The sequence below is a fragment of the Colius striatus genome, chromosome 18 (assembly GCF_028858725.1).
Source record: "Colius striatus isolate bColStr4 chromosome 18, bColStr4.1.hap1, whole genome shotgun sequence".
NCBI classification, from domain to species: domain Eukaryota; kingdom Metazoa; phylum Chordata; class Aves; order Coliiformes; family Coliidae; genus Colius; species Colius striatus.
This window is the reverse complement of record NC_084776.1, coordinates 3,401,812-3,417,500: the sequence shown is the minus strand read 5'-3', so window position 1 is coordinate 3,417,500 and position 15,689 is coordinate 3,401,812. Positions and strand designations below refer to the sequence as shown.

The 15,689-nt window shown below is 39.6% G+C and overlaps 1 protein-coding gene across 1 annotated transcript in view; it reads right to left on the bottom strand.

The window, feature by feature from the left end:
* PRKCA (protein kinase C alpha) overlaps window positions 1–15,689 on the bottom strand; it is a 141,982-nt gene that overhangs the window by 20,878 nt on the left and 105,415 nt on the right. The window contains exons 9-10 of the mRNA XM_062010577.1: window positions 3,047–3,190; window positions 2,192–2,365 (exon numbers count right to left, since the gene is read on the bottom strand). Of these exons, the coding sequence (XP_061866561.1) occupies window positions 2,192–2,365; window positions 3,047–3,190 (318 nt within the window). The remainder of the gene's footprint in view (window positions 1–2,191; window positions 2,366–3,046; window positions 3,191–15,689) is intronic.

The following is a 15,689-nucleotide window of genomic DNA, read 5'->3' as shown; positions in this document are numbered from 1 at the left end:
CTGCAGGGGTTTGGACTGGATGATCTCTAAAGGTCCCTTCCAACCCTACTGTTCTATGATTCTATGATAATACATTTGAGTGCATTTCAGTAGTATTTTCCCACCCAGTGAGCTTCAGATAATAAGACTTCAAACTGTAGGACTGTCCCTCAGTTTTCAGAGGTCTGAAAATGAACTCTTCCAAGTGACTTTGGTAAGAATGGTTACAATCTCCAAGAATGTTTTACTTAGGGTGGGTGATTTTGACAATGAAAATTCTGGTGGACAACATAATGGCATGCTTACTCTCTGCAGTTCTAACATGATCCAGACAGCATGAGATGCATTAAATAGTCTTCCTCCCAGTTATGGAAGACGTATTTTTGGCTTCCTCTGATTTTCCTTTAGTTACTTTGGACACAATCATTATCCTGAAGCATTTGTAGAAAAGTTCTGATCCAATATTCTGATGGGAAAGAGACTCATTACTAAGATGCTCTAATTCAATTTCTTTCCTTCAGCACTGTTTGAAAAAGAAAGTCCCCACTTGTCAAGAAACTGAGATTTCAGCACATTTAAAAGCTGTGATTTCCTACGATGGGTCCAACAGACAAACCATGGGCAAAAAGGTTAATTGTCCAGACTGGATTTGTAAAATCCAGACTTTTACATGAATTGTCTTATTGTAAAATCTAAGTATCAGAACCCTGCAGCTAAAAGCATTGACAAAAATAATCAATTTCTCTTATGGTTACACATCTTCAGCCTTTTCTTCCCCTTCATATACAATTTCTCATTTTTATAGCTCATATTAATGCTCCAGAATTCAAAGCACTAAGTGCAAACTCTTAGGAAAACATTAAGCAAATTAGGCAAAGGTGTAAGTGATTTATCTAGGCCTTTATGTAGCTCCATTGCTCTTGTATGTGATTAAAAATAATTCTTATACTATAAATACTAAAACCCTCAACAATTTTCCTTCATTCCCCCTAGAAAGCACTAGCTATTTGTACTTTGTCCATTTAAAATGTAGTTGCTCAAAATAAAGATAAGATTAAACAAATGGGTTTTTTTTTACTGATGACACTAAGCTTTTTGTCTACTAATAAAGTTATATAAAGAATAAGAGGGAAATAGAAAGCTGTTTCTCACTAGGACCTCTATTGCAACAATCTTCATATTATAAGTAGAGGCAGGAAAAATATTTTACCAAGTGAATAGTTCCCAGCTTCATGTTTTATTGTGATTAATTGTGTCTGCAAATCTGTTGTATTCAGGCCATTTTCTGCTCAGAGATTTGTAGACATTAAACAGTTTGAAAATGCCTCTAAACAACACAGACAATTATGCTATGGAATGGTAACAGGATGACATGGCTTGTTTGTGGAATATTATAACATTACTACTTCAAACCAACTGCCTGTTTGTTCATTTGTTTTTAGATTAAAAACCATCAGAAATGTAAGTGGTAAAAGATATGGAATAGTCAAGTGGAAAACTAGCATATATCCTTTCATCCACCCCATTAAGTTATGATCCAGCCCTAGGGCATTAGTCAAGAACCTTGTCATAAGATGGCTACAAGGTGAGACAAGAAGAGCCTTGATTTCTTGTGAATAAAGACCTCTACCCAGGTAGGAACATTGGGAGCCAGTTCACTAGTGTCAGGGTATATCCTGCTCCAGAACTAAAACTGTCTACCACACAGCATTCTCTGTCACCTCACAGACCAGTGTGGTGCTGCTGGATCCTCAGAGCCATCCTGCAATCTGTCCCTAGGAGATGTTTTGCCATGTGATGGGGAACATCCTCTGTGCCAAGGGTGTCAGAAAATCAATTAAATCCATCACCGTTTGTTCATTGTATCACCTCATGATGCAATAACGGTACTTAAGACTTCTCAGGTACTATACTCAGACCCTTAATAGTATTTTGGAGCCTTTGGGAATGTGGGCTTCAGTCTCTGACTTTGCAAAGCACATGTTATTCCATTTATGAACTGTCACACTGGTCTGCTGTGAAGAAAAACCTTTAAACCTAGGGTTTATATTTAAAGTACAAGGGGCAATTACAGGCAGGATATCTTTCTCCATCATTTTCTACATGCTATGACCTATAAATTGGATGTTATTAAATGTTACAAAACTGATGGAATCTATGATCATATAGTAAGGAAAACATCAGGGTGGCAAGAAAGACAGAGCTCACGTACAACTGTTTGGAAACAAGAGTGGAGCTGAGTCAGGAATGGTGGTTTATCTTGCAATGCCAGGACCCGTTTTTCCACCATTGTACATTCCACATCATCATCCTGAATCACCACATCTTTTTTCAGTATTTTGATTGCATAGAGCTCTTCTGTCCCCTTCCTGTCTGCCAGCATCACCTGCACAGAGAAACAACAGGGTGAAAATCTTCCTACCTGCCGAGAAGGCGACTCGTATCCCTGGAGATTTGTATAGCTGGTAATCCAGCTTTTCCTTTTATTGGTATAGACTAACTTGATCAAAACCCCCAAAATATCACCATTACTCATCCACTGTAATGAGCTGTACCAGTCAATTCAGACAAAGTCTGTGCCAAAAACCTCTGGTTAAGCGCGGGCACATTGCCAAAGGGTTGATAAAATGTTAAGTCCCCAGGGACTTCTCCGGTAAAGGGCACTCTATCATGTAAGTGGTTGTACAGACAGAGAAAAAAATAGCAGTCCTTTCTTTTGACTATTAGATTTCCAATTTATATATGCTACTCCTGTTTTTCTTCCCCCAATATTCAGCGTTACCAATGTTGGTGAGTTCTAGAACTGGCAGTATGACCTAGATAGTAGAGCCAGAAAAGTAGACTCAATTTCCTCAAAACTGCCAACAGTCACCAGCTCCCTCAGCCTTGAAGCCTGTTATTCCTCAGAGAATCACCTTACTCCATGTTACAAAATCCTGTCTCAAAAATGCAAATCTTTTTGACTCTGGATTTTGCTCCTTATAGGACTCTTCATTCATTCTTCCTCAAGGAAAAAAAACCCAAACCAAAACCCAGTGCCAATGGAACAGTTATTAAGGATTCTTACCTTCCCAAAGCTCCCCTTTCCAAGAACCATGAGGAAGTTGAAATCTGTCAGCTTGACCCTGTCCAGATTGTTGGATGGCACATTTGAGTTCTTGTCTTCTGTTGGAGTAATGACTTTGTTACCAGCTGGCCCAAGTTTGGCTTTCTGAGGAACATACACACATATACACACACACAAAAACAGGAAAGTAAGAAGAGCAGCCCATTTTCTTGGCAGAATGGATCACTGGGTGAAGGTCAGCATTGGAGATGACTGTATCTGAGGTGGCATTCCCAGGAGAAAGGCTGCATAACAACATTTGCACAGATGCAACTTCAAAGTCTCATTCCAACAACACTTTTGATTATTAAGTGAATTAAAGCGAAAACTACGTTCATGTATAACCAGACAAAACCGGACACACTTATCTGGTTAGAATAGCAAAACCAAAGCCAAAACCAAAGCCAAAGAAAGACAGAGCACTTATTTTCACACCAAGAGCAGGCTTATCTGCTGTTCTGTTTTGCAGTACAAAAACTGTGTTTCAAAAATATCATGCTATAATCTTCCTTGGATATTTTAGCTCATAAACAATCCCTTCAATGCATTCTCTTGCAAAATGTAACTCTTAAAGTCACTGCATAGCAAGAGTTAGGAAACCTTTGACATGCATTAAGAATAATAACCTGCATTAAAAACAACCCCACACAACACATGGGAATTAATGCAGGTGAACATGGCCACGTTCAAGCTAGCAAGACAAACAGCTTTGATTTTCAATCAAAGAGGGAGAAAGGGAAATATTACATACAAAGGCTCTGCCTTGGCAAGAAAATCTGGTTTGCAGAAGGTTGCAGTGGTCTCAGTATTTCACATGAGACACCATGTAATTGCTCAAGTAAGTCGCATTTCAAATCTCAAAGTTAATAGAAGAGAAAAAATTAAGACTCACCGAAAAATAATGCAGGCTACAACATAATATCCCTCTGCTTCTCAGAATAATCCCATATACCAGCAGAAGCAAAGCCAAGAAGGTTTAATAATACTGTGAGATGTAAGTGCTTTCCCCCATTTATCTAGTGTGTTGGTCTGGTAAACAAATTCTGATATGGTTAATTTACTTTGTGCCACTGACATATGCTTGACATTAAAGGTAACTACTTTTCTCACTGCACCACAAAAGGACAACATTTGCATATTATCACTGTTTTACAGATAAAGAAAATTACAGAAAGTTTATTCCAAGTCACACAATAAATCACCATAAAAGCCTGGCCTGGCATAGAGCTTTGGCAGCCTCCCTGGAAACTGAAAGATACAAACTTTCCTCTCTCCAAACAAGTTGAAAATTGTTCAGATTGAAAGGGGGGACTCATCTCACAGGCTCCAGCCCTCTACTACTGCAGGAAGCAATGACAAGTAGTTCTCTGAAAAAATAACCACACATCACTCGAAAAGCAGAGTCAGATTGGACAATTCTTCCTGCAACTTTGTAAGTACAGAGAGCCTGGTATCCTGCCACAGGGATGGGAATTGCAACAGTTTGGGTCTGCTTTTTCTTTTTTACATTGTGTAACAGCTTAAAAAGTGGAATTTCTTCCATCACTATTATTGATTGCATGACAGCAGCACTTGGAGAGGCTAATCAGAATCATTTGCTGGGCAAGCATTTAGGAAGAGCCAGTGCTGGGCATTAGCTGAAGTTCCTGGTTTGGTGAGGGATGGCCCCTGGGAGAAATCCAGTGTCTGTGACCGAGCTCTTTGTTGAGATAAAGCTCCTTTCAAGGCCACAAGACAAGACTGAGCCATAAGCAAAGCAAGTGAAAAAAGAAAAAGCCTAATATCCTTTATTTGTACACAATGAAGAAATGGTTTGAAGGAAAGGCTTTGCTGGTCTTGTCTTTATGATGTTCTCACATATGGCATCTCAGATAAAAGATCCTGCTCTTGCGATACACGAAGCAATTTCAATATCCTCCTTTTCTCCAAGTAAGAGAGATCCAAATCTGGCACTGAAAACACTTTTATTTCTTATAGTTTAAAGCCACTGGGCAGGTTGCTGTCAGCCTGATTGAAAAGGATCATTCGAAACAACAAATGAACTTTTGTTCCAAGGCAGTTTGTCTCTTTGGGTACAAACCTGCCGTTCTGCAGTGCTGCAACCCCACGCTCGGGGCTGAGCAGTACTTCTTCCAAAAAGCAGGAGAGTGGCAGATTCATCAGCAATCTCCTCAGAAGCAGGTGTCTCAGGTTCACTCGCAGTCTCCTGTGCCCTCTGCTGGCTCCCAGAGCAGAAAGCACCGCGCTCGCTCCCATCAAACATCTTGTAACAGCATCTTGTCTCTGCATCTTGTAACAGCAGAGAACCAAGCCAAGGCCTCTCTGCACCCTTGCAAGAAAACATTTACATTCAACGGGCAAAGGCATGCTCCTTTTACTTCCATTTTCAAATCTTGTTTCAAATGAGGTGTCAGGAAACGTGCTGGGCTCAGTGTGCACGTGGACGAGGCCTCATCCACCCACGTGCTCTGGCCTTTTCTGCAGGGTTTCTGGCTTCCAAGTGGGTCTTCTTCTCCCCCTCTGGTTGAGCATTTGGCTGGCTGTACCCACTGGAGTTGTTTAATGACATTATGTACAATGTGATGACTTGCAAACGTTCTTCACACACAGTGATGTGAATTCCTTGCTATGACCCACATAGGAAATAACTTTGAATAGACGTTTTGCTAGAAAAACACTTTTCCTCAGCTTTTTGAATACCTCAACATAGAGGATCTTGAGTTTTTTCAGACATTTTGGGGTTTTTCACATAAACTCCAATTTATCTATTTCAGATACTTATAGGGACCTATAAACAAAAACTCCTGTTGAAATGCAGTCAAGGAGAAAAGCACAGCAGGAGACACGCAGGTCAAGGCACCCAAATGAGATATCACAGACAGATGCCTTGTTCCCTAAAGCTTACACCACTAAACAGTATCCAGATCTTTCAGGATCTTGCACAGACCCATCATCTTCTCTCCAAGCTCTGGTCTTATAAACAGCCCAAGAATTTTTCTCAGCTGTTATGGGTATTAAAACCTGCAGAAGCTGAAGATGGCACTCCAGGCCCTAGATTCATTTTCAATTTACATTCAGACTGCTTGGTTTAATATCTTTGACAAAATCACAATGTTATAGCAAAGCCAGCTTGTAGCAAATAAACCAGGAAAAGAGTATGTTAAAGATAAATTAGTCTGCACTGGTAGCAGAAGAGTTAATCTTAAAAGAAAACAAGACATGCACATCATCTTACTTCCTCTGGTTCGGACGCACCTTATCTCGTCCAGTCCTTTTACCCTGAAACCACAGGTGAGACACACTTTATATACTCAGCCCAAGCCCTCTTTGCAGAGTGTTACAGAAGTTACAGTGTGTTATACTGGAGAGTCTCTTGAAATGGGGTATGTGCTTTTTGGAAAGGATATCTCAGGTTCTGCAGTAAAAATGTATTCAATTTCTTTTTCATCTAACAATTGGTCTTTTAATTAGGTATAGGGGAAAAAAAAGTCTTCTCCAATCCTTAATGAGGAATGTGAAGCAAAAAAGAGAAAGAAGGGATTTAGGGAATAGCAACCCATTATTGCATTCAATTTTCAATCACAGTAAATGTTCTTGTTGAGTCTTTTCTAAACTTTCTGATTTTTTTTACTCTGAAGATAATCTGTAAGACAGAACAATTTCCTCCTCTTCTCTCTGGTTGTTCTGGTATAAGTTCAGGAGCTTAAGAATCACAGAGCAAAATGACTGAATGGGTCATTTTCCCCATTAGCCAATAAATAAGTAAATAAATAAAAAAATGACAAAATTCACATTCCTACCCTCAGTCTCTTCGAGCTACTGAACATGATGTTAGTGCTTTAACACCTTGTATTGATCACCTTCATTAATTCTTTTCTGCTGCTGCTTGCAGCATTCAGCACACTAAGGTTGGCTTTGTTCCCATATGAAAAAAGAACACTGGATTCCAAAACTGCCCAAACTTGCAGCCACAGCCTCAGAAGGGAGAAATCCACATCATTTCCCATGAAAGCATATTCAAGCCAACAAAAGGGCTTGTGATGTGCAGTTCACTACAGGATGTATTTCTCGGTTGTCAAGGCAACTCGCTCTTAGCAAGTTCACAGATGCCCAGCGGGAAGATCCTCTGGTAACAAATTTCCAAGAGGAGAAAGCGAGAAATGAAGAAATATTTAACAACAACGCTGAGTTCTCTTTGCTTGTGTGGAGGTACAGACACGGACAGCACACACAGCTGCTGTTTGGAAACAGCACACCTATTGCCACATTTCATCTCTCAATTATTGCCTGCACTGACACCTACTGGGAACAGAAACAGGGAGCGTTGCTCCTGGCAGCTGAGCCTTCCCAAGACTCCCAGCTCCTCCTTCACCCTGCACACCAGCATCCTCTCCCCTCCTCTCTACCAGATTCTACCTTGTGCCTGCTTTGCCTGTTCAGTTTTATTCAGCTGTGAATAGCAAACGAACGCTGTGACAGCCTAGAGCAGCACTGGCTTCAGCTCCCACTGCACAAAACCACCACAGTTTTGATAGCCTGAGAGTTAGTAGTCCAAGGACTAACTGAGCAGGCTTGCTGCAGGCTTGATCTTAGGTCCTAAGCCTTTCTTGAGATCCATGGAGCAGGAATGTCCTCTTACCAGGATTTAATCCCTCTAACAAAATCTCTGCCTCTCATACTGCCACAAGTTTTCTCCAGTTCTTTGCTAGACCCCAACATGGTCTGCAAATGTCACCAGGTGATGGAAGAAGCCATGCCATGCTAGCCTGCCTTGCTCCCAATTGTTTGTGTTCCTAAGTTAACCCAAAGCCATAGCAGAGCTGCAGGTAACACTCTGCATCACTTAGGAAAAAATGGCAAAATGAGTGGTGTTAAGTGAGGAAAGGAACAACCTGAATAGTGAGGTTCCAGTTTCACTATTGGAGCCCAGGAGGCTTTGGCTTCAATGTGAAATTAATGCTGTTACATCTGCTGCTACTTGGACTCCACACAAGAAGCATCAGAGCACCTCAGATCTCAGATAAACCACAGAGGATGTCACTGACAGCCCTGGCAAAACTCATACTAAGGATATAAACAGGAGAAACTGAAACCTCGGTCTCAAAAAAGGATGAAAAGCCCTACACAGGTTTACAGTCATGAAAGCTCAGTGGGGATTTTGATCAGCAGGTTGAGCCATTAGCAAGCCTTTAATAAAGTAAATAAATCTAATAAATATCAAGTCAAAATCTGGAGGAAAAGCCCTCCCATTCACTGAAATGTTCTCCATCATTGTGGCAGCTTGTTTCTTACATTATTGCATTTCCAATTTCATGTAATTATAGATGCTATGAAGGACTATCAATTTCCTAGTTTATACAACTTAATTATCAGGATGCTGAGAATTTGAAACAAGAAGAGTCCATTTCCAAGCCCCAGCACGATGTAATACCTCATCAAACTGAGTTTTAAGCTTAATACCATAACCTAATGCAAGCTTACAATTCATTAGTGGAGAGTTTTGTAGTCATGGAAACAACACAGAAAAGAGAAAGTTAGAGCCTGAGCTCTGGATGATTTAGCAGCCCAGCAGCTCTCATCAGAGAGGGGATGGTATAAGCACTACGTCTTGGTCCAGCCTGAGCTCATGTCCTTGCTGTTGCAAGTCAATCGGGGAAGGAATTTCCTTGGCCATTTTACCTGTTCCCCTGCAAAACATGTGCTGAACAACCTAGGGAGATGCTTTTGTATTAAATTTCCTGTGAAACAACAAAAGATACAGTCTCTTTCTTCTTTGGGTTAACAAATGCTTTTGAAGAAGGCAACACATGGCTTTTTCCCACCTTGGTGTGCACTCTCACTGATCCTTATTTCTCCATTTCAAGAACAAATAACTAATGAACTCAATTACAGAAATGTATTGCACACACACAGTATATACACACACATATCTTTGCACACAGAAAAGGGTAGGCTTGGATTGGACTGCAGCAGAATGAAGATGTTCACATGAGACACTGCAATACAGCAAGAGATACTCAGACCACTGACCACAGACATCATCACGGATTCAGGAGGTTTACACACATCATTTTTCAGCCACATGTTCCTTGGGGAAATGGCATTCTAGCAGAGTTTCTTTGCAGCAAGAAAGACACTGAAAATGCACAAATAAGCAGAAAGCTGCACTCTTGTGTTTATTTTCATGATGGCAATGTCACCATGGTGAGCCATGATGTAATTAGTGAAAAAATAAAGCAACAGATAAAAGTGAAGTAAAGGGGCATTTTACTTCAATAGATGAAACAGTCATTGAAAAAATAGCTAGAAAAGACACTTATCATTCCCATGGCTAATAATAAGGAACAAAGGCAAACAGGATGTGTCATAAAATATAAAAAGGGAGTATGATAAGACCCTTCCTGAGAGTTAAATATGGACTATTTTATGTCTTTAGTTTTCTTTTCCCTTCATTTCCACTCCTCCCCTTAAACTTGTGTCGTATTTACCCTTTTGGTTAATAATAGTAGACTTATTTAAAGGATTTGCCTGAAAAAAAATGTGCCCTATGTGAAAAGGATTAAAAATGTCTTTTTTTTTCAGAAAGCATATCCAAGAATATATGAAATGTACACTCATGTGCTGTACTGCTTTGCCCATCACTTAGGAACAATGACATCAGTGTCCACGAACTGACTTGGGTTACAAATAACAGAAGAGAAAGCAGTGAGTCCCACAAAGAATTCTGGATGATTAGTAAAAGTGAGTTATTTTGTCGACTCCTGCCACAAGCTCTGCATTTGGAACCCAGGCCTCTTCTAACATCTTGCAGGTTCACAAAATTCATGAAGTAATTTCACTTGGTGACTCAGAGATTTCCATAGAGGTCCATTTCTCTCCCTTGGTATAAAGCCAAGCACGACGGAGGCAGAAAGAGGTAATTACAGAATTCATGAGGCACCCGAAGGCAAGAGGAACTGACCAATATAAAGGTGAGCAGAGGCAGAACTCGTTTTTACAGCTGCAGATTATGAAATGCCTTGATTAGAGGAAAAAATATCACCAGTGCCAGCTCAAAATCGTGCAGAAAGGGCTGGATGAAAAATGTGACACTGATTTTTACCAAAATGGCAGCTTAATTTAATGGTTTTGTAGCTTTAAAATCTATCCATACAAACAGTTTGCATTATTTCCTTTCTTTCAGGACTTTTGCTGGAGACAGCTTCTAGCTTCAGGAGCCATTCCCTGTTCTTTACCGACCTCTTGTGGTTTCTGACTCTGAGGAGAAATTATTTTCTCCAGCTCATCCTTACATTACAGGGTTATGTACTTAGGATAAAGGCAATAAGAGAATCCTAAAGGACAATACGATGGTTTTATACACCACACAGCATCTCACAGAGCTGCTTGGTTTAGGGTGTTTATGATTACATTCCCTATCCATTTATATTTCTTTCAGTGTTGCTGTGTAGAAGTTAAAACTGTCTGAAGTACTTGAATACATGATTCCTAAAAATTTCCTACATTTGCCAGGCACAAGATGAAGGTAACCACATCCCCAGAAAATGGAGATAATGAAGTCAAATGATTATGAAAGAGTCATTTGTAAAGGGATCTATCTACCCTGAGAATAGGGAGTTTCAAGGGCTATTGCCCTGGACAACGGATGTCTGGCTGTGAGCAGTGACATCTAGAGAGGGAAGAGTTTCCAGTTACCCATTTGGCACTGTCAACATGTTTAATCTGTTTAATAATCCCGTGGCCACCTGAGTCTACTTTGTTTTCTGCCTTTATTGCCAAACACGCTATCCCCTGCAACAGAGCAGCATCTAACTAGATGAAATGTAATTAAAGAGGCTGCCTAGGAATAATATTCAAGAATTCTTGCAGAAATATCCTGTGGTAGCAGTAATAAAATCCTCAAACAACAAATAGGATGCTAGAACAGCAAATCCCTAAGTGTCAACAAAAGAATTGCTTTTATTCATGCTCCTTCATTTTTCAAATGATGCAAATTACTGCTGATTTTCAGTAAGAAAAAAAAAACCTAGAGGAGAGAATCTGCTTTGAAACATAAAACTTATTTCAATATGGACCAAAAAATAACCTTTAGGGATTTCAGTTCAACTTGATCTTGGCACAAATCCCTGTGGTCAAATGCAATGGCCAGAAAAGCTGGAGCCCAGGACTGATTTACAAACCTTGGGATTCTGCATCCAAGTCTTAAAATGCTATGGAATTTTTAAACACACACAAAGATGAAGGTGTTTTCTGCATGATGTTGTGAAAACAATTTAAGTAGAAATTTAAATAAATGTAAATATACCTGTAAATATTTTGCTGGTGGAAGAGAAGCAGCACAAATGTGTGATCCTTCAAAGCACTGGATCATTTCACACACAAGTGTTCCTGCTGTTTGATCCTGTTCACAGCATTCTCAAATTTGCCTCAATATGATAAAATTATTTGTGTACATTGTACTGGTTTCTAGCTCAGAAGTGTTACATTACCCTCAGGAACACAGCCTTCCTTCCTCATCTGCTCCTGCTGTTTCCTTTCAATTCCAATCTTGTAAACTTGGGAACATGACCTCCCTGGCAGTCCCACATAAACTGATTACTTACAAAATTATTTCCAAAGCCAGGCTAACGTCAGTGGCATTAGCCTGCAGAGTGCAGTGATGCTTCTGAGCTTAGGTTAGTGATGCTAAGTCAGTGTCAGCAGCAATGAGGGTTTATAATAGATTAGAGAGAAAACAGACCATAAACAAGGAAGTTTTTTTTCCTCATGAAGAAAAACTGTGTTCTCGAATCTCCTCTTCACACCAGAACTGAGTTGACAACTTACTTTGTTGGAATTCATGCTTATAACTCACGAGGACTAAGGCAGAATTTCGCCTATGAAGCAGCAGCTGTAGGAAAGTGTTCAGCTCTTTTTTTAGGTGCACTCCTAAGATGAAAACACGAGGTGACCAAGGACTTTTGTCAATTTATATCAGTGCCCTTCAAGGTCTGGATCTTACAATGAAATGACAACATGATGTTAGACAGAACTTCATATTTATCCCAGACACCTTTTTTTTCAGGGTAGCTTTTGCTCTGTTTTAAACCACATTTGAACAGAGACATGCAACTTCCCTGCATGAAACAAGTTTCATCATGAAACTACTATGTGATTCTATTTTCAAATAAGAAGAGGTGTGAAGGATTGAGGAAGGGTAGTCCTCTTCTGTACAGGCTTTTCTGAGATAAAGATACCGGATAAAGAATCAAGGTTAAGAAAAAGAAGTTACTGATTGCATGACAAATGATTACTTCATTAGGAAATATTCGGCAATGACAAATGGTCTTATTATTTGTTTCTCTACTTCAGTATTAAAACATTTGGTAAACTCATGCATTAATAATCTAAACATAAAATGTGGGTTTTAAATTACAACCATTTGCAGTGCAGGAGCCTCAAATTCCAATTGTAACTTAATGATGTACGAGACTGAAAGTGGGATTTGAATCAGTAACCTTTGCCCTAATAAAGCAAGAGAATTCATTAGAGATACATGCAAATTGAAAATCCACACATGTATGTTCTCACATGTAATTTTGATGGCAATAGTTCAGTGAGGTGGTGATTAGTGAAAGAATTCAAATGGGAAGTAAACAGGTGAATTGGTGTTTCAGGTATCAGAGCATCTGTGCATATGGGTAATATCTCTCATGATATAGTATACTCCAAGTAACACATAGCAACAAATGTAGTATATTATATCATAAAACATGCATGCAAATATGTAAATTCATCTATTTAAATAATCAGTGAGTACAAGCATTATTTGATCTGTGGATGTTCTTTAAAGTTCCATGAGTGTCTTTCAAGTTAAAGATGCACCATTTTCCATGAGAGGGTGACATTCATTAACTAATTCCTTCAGAAGGAAAAGCACACTGCATCTGCTGGGGGTTTGATGACCCCCTTGTTTTTAACTAAACTTCAAATCTGGGGAGCACTTTGTGGCAATTTATGGAATGTTCATCCTTCATTTCTTTTTAATCTGATCAAAAAGCTTAAACTGGGGAAAAGCTGAGTGCATCCTTAAAACATGGTGAGAATGAAACTGAATTTAATAATTAACATTGGTAGAGAGGGTTGTGTGAAGGGAAAGGTGTAGGAGAACATCAAGGAGAAAACTACCTTGAAGAAGTGGATATTTACATGACAGTCCTGAAAGAGACAGGAAAGGGAGAAACACTGCTTCGTTAGTACAGGGCTGGCAAAGCAAAGCAATACCAATTAGTAGCAGAAGTAAACAAATAGAGCAGTGAGAATATAGAAATGGACACATCAGTTACACACAGAAAGGTCACAAAAAAGAAACTGGGGTGTTAGTCACCCTCACAGCAAGGAGCACAGTGCAGCATAACACAATGAAGCGCTGGTCTTCACCCAACTGCTCTTCCATGTTGACCTCAATCTCGTACATACACACGCCTCATGCATGGAACATTCCCGATGGCATCAAACCACTGCAATGCAGATGCATAAAGCTGGATGTATGTCTAGATGTGTGTAGTCTGGGCTCTTCATTAACAAGGATTATAAAGGGCTGACAGCACAATAGGGGGTTTTTTTGTCCTTGTTTTGAGACAAGCACTTACATTTGTTATCAATATGATTTTCTACATATATTCTTGCACTTCAATCACAACACACAGACTGAGAAAAGCCTTCCAGAAATCACAAGCTGACACAAACTGAGAGCAGAGATGTGTGTCATCTGGTTAAGAAATTTCAACCTCTCTAGTTTCAGATATGGTGAGTGGATGGGAAACCTCCACATAGCTGCATATGGGAATTCCCCAAGCCAAACTATAGCATAGAACAGATGGAGACATCTAACAGCATCTCTATAATGCTGCAAACTATTCTCTAATGATTAAATGTGCACAATTTAAAAATAGGAATGAGTGCCATGGCCAAAATAAGCAGCTCTTCTTTTTATATCTCTATACACATGACAAGTGGGGATTGATGTGCCAGTGATATTTTGGCTGGTCATGATTTTAGTGTAGCTTAGTGCCTGTTTCCTGAAAAGTAAATTAATCTTTTCTTTTACAATTTGAAGTGTCAGGAATGTTATTTCTCTCTTCCATGTCACCTTTGCTGAACTGCCTGAAGTTACAGTTATTGCTTCAAAGTAAGAAGACAAACTGCTTAGATACAGGTAGGGTAGGGAGTGTACCTTTTATTTACTTCAAAAAAAATCCACCCAGAAAAGAGCAAAGCAACTGCAATGTAATAACTCTGGAGCAAAACCATCACTATCCTTCAAAGGCTTAAAAGAAATGTCTCCTTCACAGCCCATACAGGACTTTATACAGAGATCAGAAGAACTGAACTCACAAATTAACAAAATCACAAGCTGCTCTACAGTTTGGGGTTTTTTTTTTTTGAACAAAAATATAATAATTAGAAAGCTCATTGGGTTCTTAAGAAGCTACTGAAACAGTCCCTGGAGTCTTCTGCTAAGGCCCTGCCTATGCAACTGCAGCATTACCCAGCTTCCAGCTCAGGATTAAAATTGCTCCAGTATGTCCTGACCATTGATTAAAGGAAAGAAAATGTCCTTTTGACCTAAAACTGTTATGAATATCAGAAAATGTCAGATTAATGCAGAAGGTACCTCTTGCTGTCTAATAAAGCAGTCAAAAACCTGTTTTAAGAAAATAAAACTAAAAGGAGTGTTAAGATCTAAGAAACACAGTACCTGCAGTGAAACAAACTGAAGTGATGTGCTGATGTACAGAGAGGGAATGCTAAATAAATGAAAGAGGTTTCCAGCATCAGACTGTAACAGCATTGAAACTCATCAGAGAGCTTCAGTTGTGCCTTGAGATCTGAGGATGTGTTCAAATACACCAGCTGTACTGCCACAAAGAGAGGTCTGATGGTGTAAATACACGTGAGCTTCATATGAAACAGATACTGAGACAGGTTACTTGTTCATAAATTCATGTCTGCAGAAGGATTAACACACAAGTTTGGTCAAACTCATGCTGTCTTGTGTACTGGAGAAGTTCCACAGTACACTGGAAGAAGAAATATTGACAGCTCCTGCATCACTGGAGAGGTTCTAGGTATTTATAACTAAGCCTGATGGCCATGCATCACATTGTCCCTGTTCTCATATTTTAAATGGTAAGACATTTAAAAAGACATTTTCTTTAGGATAATAGTAACAGTTATGTTTAGAAGCACTGAGATGTCACCAAAATGTCACCACTGACTGTACACTTCCAATTTTCAGATATAATATCTATCCTGTTCTAAACTCTGTTCCTTTTCTCCTTACGTTTCTAGCTGTTTTGTCTGCAAAAGGAAGTTACAGGTCTAGCTTCTGTGCAGCCTTCATCAGTGATTTCACTGGCACAAAGAGCTGAAAATGTAACTCCTGTCAGGATAATCAGAGAACAGCCAAAGTAGCAGCACGGGGTGCCCAGACCCACCAGCTCCAGCCCTTGGGAAACACCGCAAAGTGAGCTCACATCACTTGGCAGCAAAAGAGCTCATCAGACAACTGGACAGTAACACATAAGAGCTGCTCCTATATGATTAATCTAGTGCCTGGGTC